The sequence below is a fragment of the Bombina bombina genome, chromosome 11, assembly GCF_027579735.1.
Source record: "Bombina bombina isolate aBomBom1 chromosome 11, aBomBom1.pri, whole genome shotgun sequence".
NCBI classification, from domain to species: Eukaryota; Metazoa; Chordata; class Amphibia; order Anura; family Bombinatoridae; genus Bombina; species Bombina bombina.
The window spans coordinates 74560558-74576131 of NC_069509.1; the positions used below are offsets into that span (position 1 = coordinate 74560558).

At 38.5% G+C, this 15574-nt stretch overlaps 1 protein-coding gene across 3 annotated transcripts in view; it reads right to left on the minus strand.

The window, feature by feature from the left end:
* Positions 1–702: 702 nt before the first annotated feature.
* Positions 703–15574, minus strand: part of PRPSAP2 (phosphoribosyl pyrophosphate synthetase associated protein 2) — a 131841-nt gene continuing 116969 nt past the window's right edge. For all 3 annotated transcript variants that reach the window (XM_053694582.1, XM_053694585.1, XM_053694583.1), the window contains 3 exons: positions 6514–6584; positions 5876–6022; positions 703–4117 (listed from right to left, as the gene is read on the minus strand). In XM_053694582.1, coding sequence (XP_053550557.1) covers positions 3959–4117; positions 5876–6022; positions 6514–6584 — 377 coding nt within the window. In that variant the 3' untranslated portion in view covers positions 703–3958. The remainder of the gene's footprint in view (positions 4118–5875; positions 6023–6513; positions 6585–15574) is intronic.

The following is a 15574-nucleotide window of genomic DNA, read 5'->3' on the forward strand; positions in this document are numbered from 1 at the left end:
AAAACGAGAGAAATCTCAATGTATCCTTCCTGGTAAAATATTTTATAAATAAATCTCTACCTACCTCCTAGACGAGGCAAAGAACTACTGAGAGGGAAGGGGAAGTTGGAGGGATAGTTGAATGCTTTGGTTGGGTGTATTTGCCTCCTCCTGGTGGCCAGGTGATGTATTCCCATCTACAAGAATAGGATTTTGTGGACTCACTACCATCAGAAATAAATATTGCTTTTCAGAGGTAGGTTAAAAGGACCACTTAATGCAGTAGAATTGTATAATTAACAAAAGCATGATAAAAGGACAATAATTTAACACCTACTCTGAATTTCAAATAAGCAGTAAAAACAAAAATTACAAAATGTAATTTTTCTCCCATTTTCTGGCCCACTGTATCATGTGACAGGCATCAGTCAATCACAGATTAGTATATGTATACCCTGTGAGCTTGTTCACATGCTCAGTAGGATCTTGTTCCCCAGAAAGTGTGAATATAAAAAGACTGTGCAAAATTTTATAATGGAATTAAGTTTGAATCTACATGATCTTTATAAATCCTAAAAGTTTATTTTATCTTGAGTGTCCCTTTAAGGGTGGTGGCCATTTATGCCAAGCAACATTTCAATAGGAGCTTATAAACGTTGACATAATGAGAGCATCTTAAAGCCAGCATTTTTTAAAGAAAGGAATGAGAGACAAAGATAAGTCTTAAAAGTACACAAATAGGTTTTTTATTTATTTTTGACCGGTCTAGGTTTTTATGAAGCAGGTGTGATTAGGTTGGTGTCGGATTTATATAATGTACAAGTCTTATAGGTACTCATACCTGAGACAGAGAAAAGTAACTATTTAATAGCACAAAAGATATACTTCAATCATGAACAAAGAGAAAATTATCCTGCAGAATAATACAGTTCTGCTTAGAGTACTCCATTGGCTTACAATGAAAGAAGAAGTGCATATTTACATGTCTGAAAATGGCAGAGACTGGTGATGTCATCAGGAACCAATTGTAAAGTTGCTCAGCACTAACCGAGGTTAAAATATTTCACAAGGCTTTGAAGCAAGGCCTGCAGGTAATTGCCATTTTCACCAATACTCTAACATAGGCTTTAAAATACAGGAGAAAAGAAAGTCTCTGTCCAGCCAGGCTGGAGTATGGTGTAATAATATATTTTTATTGAAAGTCATACCAACCTGAAAAAGTGGGGTTTCAAGTATTGGGTTTTTGTCAGGCCAGACTTCATTGATCAGTGCTACCAGAGTGAGCAATTAGATACAGTGTATATTATTTACTTTGACTAAGTGTTACATTGTTGTCAGATTATATTGAAGCTATTGTGGGTGTATAATACTGTACTGAACCACAAACAGTTATGCTCTTGAAAAATGAACAAACAGTAATTATCTTTATTGAAGTTAACAATGACTAAATCTTTATAAGAATAAATCCTGATATTGGTGATAAACACAACAATCTCTTCTAGAAAACATGGTAAGACTTACCAGATGGGTGGGGGTGGAGTGCCAATTACCTAGCTGAAGGTATATTAAAAATAAAGTTTAATTTGACTGCCTCCAAAAGTTTAGTAATTTCAACTCTGAAAATTAAAAAAATAAATAACACTATTTTAGTGGTTGGGGAGACATACCTTATAGCTTTAAAGGTGTTTAGAAAATGAAGACTGCAAAAATATTTTCTCAACTTTTACCATTAAATCAAAATGCGCATAATAAAATGACAAAACATGAATATTAAACGGGCTGATGTTTTTCTAACAAGCTTCAAAATTTCCTTGAATTTGCCAAACTCCTGTATCATATGACAACCATCAGCCAATCACAGTCTCTCTATACGTATACACTTTGAACTCTTGCACATGCTCAGTAGGATTTAGTAATCAGAAAGTGTGCATATAAAAAGACTCTTAAAACTGCATGCTCTACCTGAATCATGAAAGTTTAATTTCGACTTCAGTGTCCCTTTAACGAAAAATGTAATTTAAGTTGAAAAAAACTAAAAGCCCACAAACGTACATCAACACTGAAGGGATAAACTCTGCTTTGACCAAATCAGTAGAGATACTTTCCCTTCATTTCTACTTTTATTTCTTAGAATACATTGGATACAAGAATTAAAAACAGAAGTCACAAATATTTTATTTTTCCCTCGTCTTTTGCAGAAAATAAATACAAGTGCATATTGTCTGTATGCTTTCCTACAAAAAAAGCATTACTACAGAAAGTTATCTTCACACAACTGCTTCTGATACATATATTTTTTTTGGTTCCAAATATCAAAACAGCAGTTCCTTCAGGAATTAGCAGAGTCAGCTATGGGGTAGGAACACAAATCATTTCTGGAGTTAACCTCTTGTTCTCCACACCTATGCTGCTCAAGACACCTGCAGTATATTGATCTACACATACTACATTGCTCTGCAATGTATCACAGGCCTTACCACAGCATTAAATGGGCAATAAAGCAACAGCACTAGTAAATTTTATTTAGAAAAAGCAAAACACAAGCTAAGCCTGAGACCTGATGAGTTGCAGTAGTTGGCATTTACGTTCGTAAGCAGCAATTATTGCTTCCTGCTCTACAGTATATACACTTCCATCAATTTACACATTTTCATCAACAGAGAAAAATGGCACCCTCCCATGGAGATGCTACTTGTTAGAGCAGCAAAGAGAATGACTGGGGGGGGCGGAGCCTGAGGGGGATCTATATGGACAGCTCTGCTGTGTGCTCTCTTTGCCACTTCCTGTAGGGAATGAGAATATCCCACAAGTAAGGATGAATCCGTGGACTGGATACACCAAGTAAGAGAAATGGCACATGGGAGTCGTTATAAAACTTTAATTTAAAGGGATATGAAACCCAAAAATTTTCTTTTTATGATTTGGATAGAGCATGTGATTTTAAACAACTTTCTAATTTACTTCTATTCAATTTTTTTTCGTTCGCTTGGTATATTAGCAGGGATGTATGCTTAAGAGGCAGCCCATTTCAGGAGCACTATACGGCAGCAGTTTTGCAAGAATTTTATCCATTTGCAAGAGCACAAGATGGCAGCAATATTTCCGGCCATATAGTTCTCCAGATGCCTACCTAGGTATCGCTTCAACACAGAATATCTTGGGAACAAAGCAAATTTGATCATAGAATTAAATTGGAAACTTTATTAAAAATGGTTTGCTCTGTCTAAATCACAAAAGAAAATGTTGGGGTTTCATATCCCTTTAAGAACTATGTGCTTGATGTGGTTACATTTTAGGATAACTTGCGAAACTAATGTAACATTTTGGCTTGAAGACTAAACAACGATATGACTAAAGCAGAATAATTTGTCAGTTACATATAGGCTCTTGACAAGCTTTGGCTGTTTTTTTTCTGTAGGGCAGGAATGAATTATTCCAACTTTCAAAGACAGAATAAGCAGGCAAGACCGAGATCAGGCGGCCCTGCCAATGTTGAATTACGCCACCTTTGTTCAAGCAGGAAGGTCCTAAAATCACACAATAGGGACTAGCACCCCCCATCTGCGCTCAAGGCAACCAAACTGCACTCAAACAGCTTGTGTTGTTCTATTTATAGTGTGAACTGAAAAAAGGACTACAAAACAGGAAATTCTCTTTTCCTTCAGAAAAGAGCAGAGGTATTTTTTTTTATATATATATTTTTTTTTTACTAGTGCTGCCACTTTAGGGACCCTAGGATCAAGTGCACATAAAAGACATAGTACAAACAATTATTGTGTTGGACATTTTGTTCACAAAAAAATTAGCAAAAAAGGCAAAACATTGATTGGTGCATCTGCGGATAAGCAGATTAGCCTGAAAAAAGCGGCCCCATTGAAATATTAAGGTAAGCATTTGTACGGCAAAGATACACTGTACAATTCCAGTTTTGGCCCTTGATAATTTCCTAAAATATATATTCATAGATGAAAGCTAAAGATTAATCATCTACTCCTATATTTCTAAAAAGGTAAGACATTGATTCTCCATTGTGAATCCGGCGAATTGCTTCTGACAGGATCATGCTGATGTCAACCGTCTTGATTTTGGGGCACTGAAGCTTCTGGATTTCATGCGGAATTGTATTGGTAACCACCACCTAGGGCAGAGGGGGGAAAAAAAAAAGTTACACCAGATTGAATGCCAATATAATAATTTGTTTGCAAATTTAAAAAAGTATACAAAACCCAACATTTTTATTTCATGATTAAAAAAAGAGCATGTGATTTTAAACAACTTCTATTATCAATTTTTCTTCGTTCTCTTGGTATCTTTAGTTGAAAAACAGGGGCATATGCTTAGGCGCTAACACATTTTTGGAGCATTATGTGGCAGCACTGTTTCCGGCCAGTGCTGCAGATACTTAGCTAGGTATCTCTTGCATACAGAATATCACGGAAATTAAGCAAATTTCATAATAGAAAACTTTTCTGTCTGGATTACAAAATATTTTTTTGTGTTTCATATCCCTTTAAGTATCAAAAATAATGGTGGCCAGCATATCAGAGCAGGATATACATTTTTACTACTTGTGAAAAATATTTAGAAATAAACTATAATAAACCAAAAATGCTTCTTCTTATTATTTAACTGTTGCCAATTTATTGTGGGTCAATATATTCTGCATTGCTATAAATGGGAACAATATTATGCGTCTATAAACAAACTTCAAATGAACAATGAATAGGTACTGCAAGCAGCCAGTCACTAACCAAACCAACAATGCAATGATATTAAAATAAGAGTTATTTTAATAAATGCCTTACAGTTCTGCTGGTGTCATTTGTGATGCACACTTCAGCTTAAGACACATGAAAATATATCTGCAAATAACTTTAAAATGGCAGCGCAAGCAAATTTTTCACTAGTAAAAAAAAAAACTTTCATGATTTAAATAGGGCATGTAATTTTAAACAACTTCCCAATTTACTTTTATCACCAATTTTGCTTTGTTCTCTTGGTATTCTTAGTTGAAAGCTAAACCTAGGAGGTTCATACGCTAATTTCTTAGAACTTGAAGACTGCCTCTAATCTGAATGCATTTTGACCCCTAGAGGGCATTAGTTCATGTGTTTCATATAGATAACATTGAGCTCATGCACATGAAGTAACCTAGGAGTGAGAACTGATTGGCTAAAATGCAGGTCTGTCAAAAGAACTGAAATAAAGGGGGAGTCCGCAGAGGCTTAGATACAAGGTAATTACAGAGGTAAAATGTGTATTATTATAACTGTGTTGGTTATGCAAAACTGGGGAATGGGTAAAAAAAAGGGATAATCTTTCTTTTTAACGAACAAAAATTCTGGTGTTGACTGTCCCTTTAAACATATCCTTTGTCAAAGGAGCAGCAATGCACTACTGGGAGTCAATGACAAGACGCAAATATATGCAGCCACCAATCAGCAGCTAGCTCCCAGTCGTATTGCTACTCCTGAGCCTACCTAGGTATGCTCTTCAACAAAGGACACCAAAAGAATAAAGCTAATAATTTACATAAATTAGAAAGTTGTAAAAAAAAAATAAAAAAAAAATTACACTCTCTTCCTAAACCATAAAAATGTAATTTTGACTTTACTTTCCTTTTAAACCGAAAAACAAAAATCTGCACATTACTCGCAGGCTTATCCTTGCTCTGAATATATAATTACATATAGCATATATTTAGTGTTTAATGTCCCTTTAAATCAGACATCCTCAAACTTGGCCCTCCAGAGGTTTTGGAACTACATTTCCCATGATGCTCAGCCAGCATATCAGCTAGCTGAGCATCATGGGAAATTTAGTTCTAAAACTTCTGGAGGGTAAAGTTCGAGGATGTCCGCTTTAAATACTCCACAACACTTGCGGCTTTTCTTACCTCATCAATAGCAGACTCCTCTATTAATCGTGGCGCATCTGAGGAAAGTAGCCCATGTGTGGCCATCACAAATATCTTGTAGGCACCTCGCTCTTTAAGTGTGTCGGCAGCAGCAACAAAATTATCTACATCATCAATGATGTCATCCTAACAAGTCAAAAACAAACATGAGTTGCAGGTCTCCACAAACACGCAGCCAATACAAATTGTGTTTTATGTACTAGACCATAGGCAGAATACTTTGTACTGTGAGGTTTATCTTTAGGAAGATGTGTGCATGTGTATTTTATTTTTTATAAATAGTAATGATTCTTAAAGGGAAGAAAACACATCTTTTCAGCCTTGCATGTTACATGATCAGCTCGTAGTATGATCTCTTTTCAGTTATTGTGTTACAGCTGCTTTGACAGATGGCACATGGGTGATTCAAGTTACAATAATCAGTAATTAAAAGCTACATGAGTTGATAAAGGATCAAAGTGATCGTATAACCAGTCTAAAGTGTTATTTTACTTTATTTTAAAAAAAAATATATATAAGAACTCCAGAAAACACACAAAAAAATAAACTAACATTCCAAAAATAAATGATGTACCTTTAAATAAAATATGCAACAGGTTTGATATGCATATACATACCACAATGATGGCTATCCGTCCTCCTACATCCCCAACCACAGTGATAGGAGGCTTCTCTTTCGGAAACATTACTGAAGTTTATAGATTTAAAAAAAAAAAAAAATTAGAATGTTTCGATTTCTACCATTTCATATAACATAGAACTACATACATTCTATATATTGTCTAATTTAGAGTCATAAGGACCACATGCAGCCATCTACACAGATTTCTGGCCCCTAGAAAAGTAGAATTAAAGGGACATTGTACACTTATTTATGTATATGTTTATTTATTTATTTATTTATTTATTTAATCTTGTTGCTCCAGTCTACTTAACCATTTTTATTTGGGTGCATTTTTAATAATAAGATAGTAGCTGAGGTTGAAAGAAGACAGAAGTCCAGCTAGTTCGACCTATCCTGCCTGATTTACAATAAAAGCTCCAATTGAGCTTAACTTAATCATATTAAAAAGGTGACCCATTTAACACAAGGAATCATATCCCTGAATTCTGTTTGTATCTAGAAAAGAATGCAAGACATTTTTAAATGTATCTACGTCATTGGCATCTACTACCTCCTTAGGTAATGCGTTCCACAATTTGATTGCTCATACGGTGAAAACACGTTTACATTGGAGATTAAATCTCATTTCCTCTAGCCTTCAATTGTCACAAACCATTTCCTTTGAATTAACAGAGCTCCCACCAACTCTATATATGGGCTTTGAATATATTCATATAAAGAAATCATAACACCTCTTAAGCACATTTTTTCTAGACTAGAGTACAGACCCAATTTAGCTAACTCTTTATAGTTTAAATGTCCCATTCCCCTTATTAGTTTTGTGGCCCTTCTCTGAACTTTTTCTAACTCTGCAATGTTTTTTTTTTTGATTAGTCCCCAGAATTGCACTCACTCAAATTGAGCTCATACCAGCAATTTATAGTGAAAGAATTATTTCCTCCCTTGCATTAATGCCTCTTAATAAATGGTTTGTTTATATTTTTTATGTAAATGTTTGAAACTGTAGCCCTGTATGCAAACCAAACTCTGTGAGTGTGTACGTTTGTAAGTTATGCCCTGCTCTGTCCCTGCCGGTTAGTGTACCTTGCTGGGGATTTCCAGATGACGTCAGTGCTGCTGCGAAGTTTGCAAACAGCACAAGAATCTCACAGCCTTTGTGATACATCTGATAACAGAAATGCAACCATTTCCTGATAATGTACACATTACACCTGAATAAACCGTTAAGAAGTTTTATTGTGGTGAAGTCAGGTTTTTGTGCTCTCATGCCCAAGACCTTTAAAAAGAGTTTGTGCTCATGCACATGCTGAACCAGAACCTACTCTAGGAAATAGTGCAACCTTTATACAGGTAGGAATTGCCAGGAGTTTGGCACGTCACTTTAATTTGAAGGGGGGAGGGTGTGCCAGTAGCTGTGCCCCAGACGACACGCAGGAAAGGGATACTTACCTTTCTTTTTACCAAATATTTTTCTCTTTAGTTGATTTCTTAAATTAATACTTGGATTAAAATATTTAAGTATTAAGTTGTTGCAATATGTAACTATAGTGGTTCTTTAAAAAACGTGTGCCGCATGTTTTGTGGCCCTTCTTTCCCCATCAAATTTATCAACAGTGAGCTACCTAATTTTCCATGTTGTCAACAAAAATAAAATTTTCCTCGGCCTATATTACAAAAATAATTACTAATGAAAGGACTAACGACTAGATTACAAGCGGCAGTATAGCTGCGCGCAACTTAATATAAGTCCATGGTAAATCCCATTTACCAGAGATGGGTTAGCATGGCTGGCATTGCTTTATAGCAACCTATACTTTCAATAGCTATCACAACCGCACTAAAATTACAAGTCAAAAGTTACAGTTTGTGCTCAACAGAAAGCCAAAATTGTGCTAGAATATTTAGCAAGACTTGAGTCCTGAAGGTTAATGGTTAAAAAAATGTTTTCACAAATCACATCAAAAACATCTCATTTATACACTTTCTATTAAAAAAATATATATATAATTTAAATATTAATAAAAAGTTTTTAAAAGGGATATGGTATATGAAAAGGTGTTTGAATGGGAAGGGTTCTAGTGTGTGTGTTTATCTATCGAGATCTATATCTATAATCTATATAGGAAAGGAATAAGTTCATTCCAGAGGCAAAGTATTAAAATGTCCAAATTTTATTGTATTCCACAAAATGGATAAAAAGAAAATTTATGCTTACCTGATAAATTTATTTCTTCTACGATACGACGAGTCCACGGATTCATCCTTACTTGTGGGATATTACCCTCCTGCTAACAGGAAGTGGCAAAGAGCAACACAGCAGAGCTGTATATATAGTTCCTCCCTTCTCTCCACCTCAAGTCATTCGACCGAAGGTATAGGAAGAGAAAAGAAAAGCTAAAAGGTGCAGAGGTGACTGAAGTTTTGAAAAAAAATATAATCTGTCCTAAAATGACAGGGAGGGCTGTGGACTCGTCGTATCGTAGAAGAAATCAATTTATCAGGTAAGCATAAATTTCCTTTTCTTCTACAAGATACGACGAGTCCACGGATTCATCCTTACTTGTGGGATACAATACCAAAGCAACAGGACACGGATGAACGGGAGGGATAAGACAGATAGCTAAACGGAAGGCACCACTGCTTGAAGAACTTTTCTCCCAAAAATAGCCTAAGAAGAAGCAAAAGTATCAAATTTGGAAAAAAGTATGAAGGGAGGACCAAGTCGCAGCCTTACAAATCTGTTCAACAGAAGCATTGCTTTTAAAAGCCCATGTGGAAGCCACAGCTCTAGTAGAATGAGCCGTAACCTTTTCTCGTATGCCAGGCGGATGATGCTTTTCAGCCAAAAAGAGAGAGGTAGCCGTAGCTTTTTGACACCTACGTCTTCCAGAATAAACAACGAATAGAGAAGATGTTTGACGGAAATCCTTGGTCGCTTGTAAGTAAAACTTCAGAGCCCGAACCACGTCCAAGTTATGTAACAGACGTTCCTTCTTAGAAGGATTAGGACACAAGGAAGGAACAACAAATTCCTGATTAATATTCTTATTAGAAACAAACTTAGGAAGAAATCCAGGTTTAGTATGCAAAACCACATTATCAGAATGGAATATAAGATAAGGCAAATCACATTGCAACACAGAAAGCTCAGAAACTCTTCGAGCCGAAGAGATAGCAACTAAAAACAAAACTTTCCAAGATAACAGTTTAATATCTATGGAATGCATGGGTTCAAACGGAACCCCTTGAAGAACATTGAGAACCAAATTCAAACTCCATGGCGGAGCAATAGGTTTAAACACAGGCTTGATTCTGATTAAAGCCTGACAAAAAGACTGAACGTCTGGGACATCTGCCAGACGCTTGTGTAGTAAAATTGACAAAGCAGAAATTTGTCCCTTTAAGGAACTAGCTGATAATTCCTTCTCCAATCCTTCTCGGAGAAAGGACAAAATCCTAGGAATCTTAACCCTACTCCATGAGTAGCCCTTGGATTCGCACCAAAAAGATATTTACGCCATATCTTATGGTAAATCTTTCTCGTGACAGGCTTGCGAGCCTGAATCAAAGTATCAATGACTGAGTCAGAGAATCCCCGCTTAGATAAGACTAAGCGTTCAATCTCCAAGCAGTCAGCTGCAGAGAATTTAGGTCTGGATGTTGGAACGGACCTTGAATGAGAAGGTCCTGTCTCAATGGTAGTTTCCACGGTGGCAGAGATTACATGTCCACTAGATCTGCATACCAATTCCTGCGTGGCCACGTAGGTGCTATCAGGATTACTGAAGCTCTCTCCTGTTTGATTCTTGCAATCAGTCGAGGTAGGAGAGGAAATGGATTAAACACATAAGCCAGGTTGAATGACCAAAGTACTGCTAGAGCATCTATCGGTACAGCTTGGGGATCCCTTGACCTGGACCCGTAACAAGAAAGTTTGGCATTCTGACGAGATGCCATCAGATCCAATTCCGGTGTGCCCCAATGACGGATCAATGATGCGAACACCTCAGGATGGAGTTCCCACTCTCCCGGATGAAAAGTCTGATGACTTAGAAAATCCGCTTCCCAGTTCTCTACTCCTGGGATATAGATTGCAAGAGTGAGCCTCCGCCCATCGGATTATCTTTGAAACCTCTATCATCGCTAGAGAACTCCTTGTTCCCCCTTGATGACTGATATATGCTACAGTCGTGATATTGTCCGACTGGAATCTTATGAATTTGGCCAAAGGCAACTGATGCCACGCCTGAAGCGCGTTGAATATTGCTCTCAGTTCCAGAATATTGATTGGTAGTAGAGACTCCTCCTGAGTCTAAACACCCTGAGAATTCAGGGAATTCCAGACTGCACCCCAGCCCAAGAGGCTGGCGTCCGTCGTCACTATTACCCATGCTGGCCTGCGGAATCACATTCCCTGGGACAGATGATCCTGTGACAACCACCAAAGAAGAGAGTCTCTGGTCTCTTGATCCAGATTTATCTGAGGAGATAAATTCGCATAATCCCCATTCCACTGTCAGAGCATGCACAGCTGCAGTGGTCTGAGATGAAAGCCAGCAAACGGAACGATGTCCATTGCTGCTACCATTAATCCAACGACCTCCATACACTGAGCCACTGATGGCCGAGGAATGGACTGAAGTGCTCGGCATATATTTAGAATCTTTGACTTTCTGACCTCCGTCAGAAATATTTTCATGTCCAGCGAGTCTATCAGAGTTCCCAAGAATGGAACTCTTGTTAGTGGAACTAGTGAACTCTTTTCTATATTCACTTTCCAACCGTGAGTTCTTAGAAATGCCAACACGATGTCCGTGTGAGATTTGGTCAGATAAGTTGACGCCTGGATCAAAATATCATCCAGATAGAGCACCACTGCTATGCCCGTGGCCTGAGAACCGCCAGAAGGGACCCTAGAACCTCCGTGAAGATCCTGGGTGCTGTGGCCAACCAGAAGGGAAGAGCCACGAACTGAAAATGTTAGTCCAGGAAGGCAAACCTTAGGAACTGATGATGATCCTTGTGAATAGGAATATGAAGGTATGCATCCTTCAAGTCCATATCATATTGACCCTCCTGGATCATTGGCAAAATTTTTCGTATAGTCTCCATCTTGAATGATGGGACTCTGAGAAATTTGTTTAGGCATTTAAGATCTAAAATTGGTCTGAAAGTTCCCTCTTTTTTGGGAACCACAAACAGATTTGAGTAAAACCCTTGTCCCTGTTCTAGTTTTGGAACTGGGCAAATTACTCCCATGGTATAGAGGTCTTCTACACAGCGTAAGAACGCCTTTCTTTTTGTCTGGTCTACAGACAAACGTGAAAGATTAAATCTCCCTCTTGGGAGAAATTCCTTTAATTCTAGCTGATACCCCTGGGTCATAATTTCCAATGCCCAGGGATCCTGAACATCTTTTGCCTGAGCAAAGAGAGAAAGGCTGCCCCCTACTAAATCTGGTCCCGGATCGGGGGCTGCCCCTTCATGCTGTCTTGGTAGCAACAGTGGGCTTCTTGACTTGTTTACCTTTATACCAGGCCTGGTTAGGTCTCCAGACTGGATAAGTGATAATAAGCAGCACCGGAGACTTTGTATGCACTTAAAAACGTCAGCTACGATTACGGCCATAAGGGCTGAAACGCGTAAGCAACGGTTCATGGGGTGCAACTCTTTTGGCACAGTTTGTCACACATCAACCGCTTTGTAAGAGGATCCATTTGCCTTAATAAAGTGAAGTTTTTAAGTGCATACAAAGTCTCCGGTGCTGCTTATTATCACTTATCCAGTTGACTCTGAAACCGAGCAAGCACGGAAGATTCCAAGGCACTACGGAACCTAGTGCACGCATTCACCACAGACCCACTAGCGTAGTGGGAGTATCCCAGAGAAAGGGATCGGCCAGCTGTCGGGAGCTAGCAGGTGACGTCAGACGCCGAGTGCGGAGCGGTAAAGTGAGGAGCGGGCCTAGGAGGGGAGAGATTACACAGCACAGGGAGCAAGTCTTGTGAGGAGAAGGATACTTCACCAGTGGAGAGACACTCCTTTGATCGAGGGTACCCCCGTGGACGGGCCGCTCCCAAATACCGCATCACTTTGAAGCAGACACGGTACCGACAAGAAGCCGGGTGAGTCAGCAGATGCTATGCTGTTCTGAAATTTCATCACTGAACAACAACAGTTTGACACATTTACCTATTCCATTTTTTGGCATCTGATGAGGTGGACTCTAGTTATCTAGTGCTAACACACAAGTGACTTTTTAGGTCTCCAGACTGACATGGATTGAGCAAAATTCCCTTCCTGCTTTGTGGCAGAAGAGGAAGCAGAGGGTCCTCCTTTAAAGTTTAGAAAGGAACGAAAATTATTTTGTTTACCCCTCATCTTCACAGCCTTATCCTGAGGCAGGGAATGACCATTACCTCCAGTAATGTCAGAAATTATTTCCTTCAATTCAGGCCCGAATAGGGTCTTACCTTTAAAAGGAATAGCTAAAAGCTTAGATTTTGATGACACATCAGCAGACCAAGATTTGAGCCATAACGCTCTACGTGCTAAAATGGCAAAACCTGCATTATTCGCTGCTAATTTAGCCATTTGAAAAGCGGCATTAGTAATAAAAGTATTAGCTAGCTTGAGAGCATTAATTCTATCCAAAATGTCATCTAATGGGGTCTCAACCTTAAGATACTCTTCTAGAGCATCAACCCAAAGAGCTGCTGCAGTAGTAACTGGAACAATGCAAGCTATAGGTTGTAAAAGAAAACCCTGATGCATAAACAATTTCTTTAGAAGATCCTCTAATTTTATATCCATAGGATCTTTGAAAGCACAACTGTCCTCAATAGGTATCGTTGTACGCTTAGCCAGGGTAGAAATAGCTCCCTCCACCTTAGGGAGGGTTTGCCAAGAATCCCGAATGGTGTCAGATATGGGAAACATTTTCGTAAAATTAGGAGGGGGAGAGAACGGAATACCTGGTCTATCCGATTCCTTAGTAACAATGTCAGAAATTCTTTTAGGGACTGGAAAAACATCAGTGTAAGTAGGCACCTCTAGATATTTGTCCATCTTACACAATTTCTCTGGTGGTATCACAATCATCCAGAGTCGCTAAAACCTCCCAGAGTAACAGGCGGAGGTGTTCAAGCCTAAATTTAAAGGACCATGTCCGAATCTGTCTGAGGCAACACATTTCCTGATTCTGAAAGTTCTCCCTCAGACAGCAATTCCCCGACCCCCAAATCAGAGCATTGTGAGGGTACATCGGAAATGGCCAATAAAGCATCAGAGGGTTCAGTATTTACCGTAATACCTGACCTACTGCGTTTACCCTGTAAAACAGGCAGTTTAGATAATACCTCTGTAAGGGTAGTAGACATAACTGCAGCCATATCTTGCAGAGTAAAAGAATTAGACGCACTAGAAGTACTTGGCGTCGCTTGAGTGGGCGTTAAAGGTTGTGACACTTGGGGAGAATTGGATGGCATAACCTGATTCTCTTCAGACTGAGAATCATCCTTAGACATACTTTTATCACCTAAAATATGTTCTTTGCAGTGTAAGGCCCTTTCAGTACAAGAAGGACACAATGTAAGAGGGGGTTCCACAATGGCATCTAAACATATAGAGCATCGACTTTCCTCAATGTCAGACATGTTGAACAGGCTAGTAATAACCACAAAAGTCGTGAAAACACTTTATTTATTGAAGAAAACAAATTTTTGAAAAAACAAGTACTGCGCCTTTAAGAGATAAAAAAAGGGCAACAATTTTCCCAAATCTGCTTAAAAAGTTAAACTCAATTTTAACGTATACCTTTCCTATATTGCAGTGTGATATTGCACCACAAGCAAGGGGCAAATTAACCCTCTAAATGAGTAAAACACAAAACCGTTATGAAAAAAACGTAGACAACCCCCTGCACCTCGCCACAGCTTTGCTGTGGCGCCTACCTGCCCTCAGGGATCTGACAAACGTCTCACTATGACTCCGGTAGACAATCTCAGTTACGGCCCAACCGAACCTGAAGTTTGCTGCCTTCTTGACAAAATCAACTGCACATCTGAGGCGTGAAAATTAGGCCCCGCCCATCATATGCGATGTACTCTCAGCCTAAACAACCGCAAGTAAAGCGGTACAGAACTAGCCATGTGGATAAGCATCCTAAATTGTATGATTATAGCCATGTGAACCCCCAACACAATAAAAACTGTTATGCTGCCCCAGTGTCCAAACCATGCTGCCATAATTGCTTGCTGCATTTAGCCCTGATACAAATTAAATACATAGGATTTCAGTAATACCCCTTCTTATGTCTATAGGATTACTGCTTACCCCTTCCCTCTTTGGGAACTATGTAAAGCCAGTACTGATATATCACAGTCTCCTCAGAAATAAATGACTGAACATACCTCAATGCTTGTAGCATGAAAACGTTCTCCACACTGAAGATTCACTAGTACTCCTCAGCCATTCTGTGGGAACCCACATGGATCTTAGTGACATCTGCTAAGATCATCAACCTCCAGGCAGAAATCTTCTTCTAAATGCTGCCTGAGGAAAAATAGTAATCACCGGTACCATTTAAAATAAAAAATTCTTGATTGAAGAAAACTAAAAACTATAATTTTAACACCTTTCACTTTACCTCTTCCTATTACTAGTATAGGCAAAGAGAATGACTGGGGGTGGAGAGAAGGGAGGAGCTATATATACAGCTCTGCTGTGGTGCTCTCTGCCACTTCCTGTTAGCAAGAGGATAATATCCCACAAGTAAGGATGAATCCGTGGACTCGTATCTTGTCGAATAAATAAGCCATACGGGGTTCCATAAAACATAAAACCGTCACAGTGAGTATTAAGCTGACATGTTTCGGCTGAATGCCTTTTGTGCGACTTGCAAACTTTACTGTGATGATATATATATATATATATATACACATACACATATATACATACACATATATACATACACACATACATACATACATATACATATATACATACATATATACATATATACATACATATATACATACATACACACACAATAC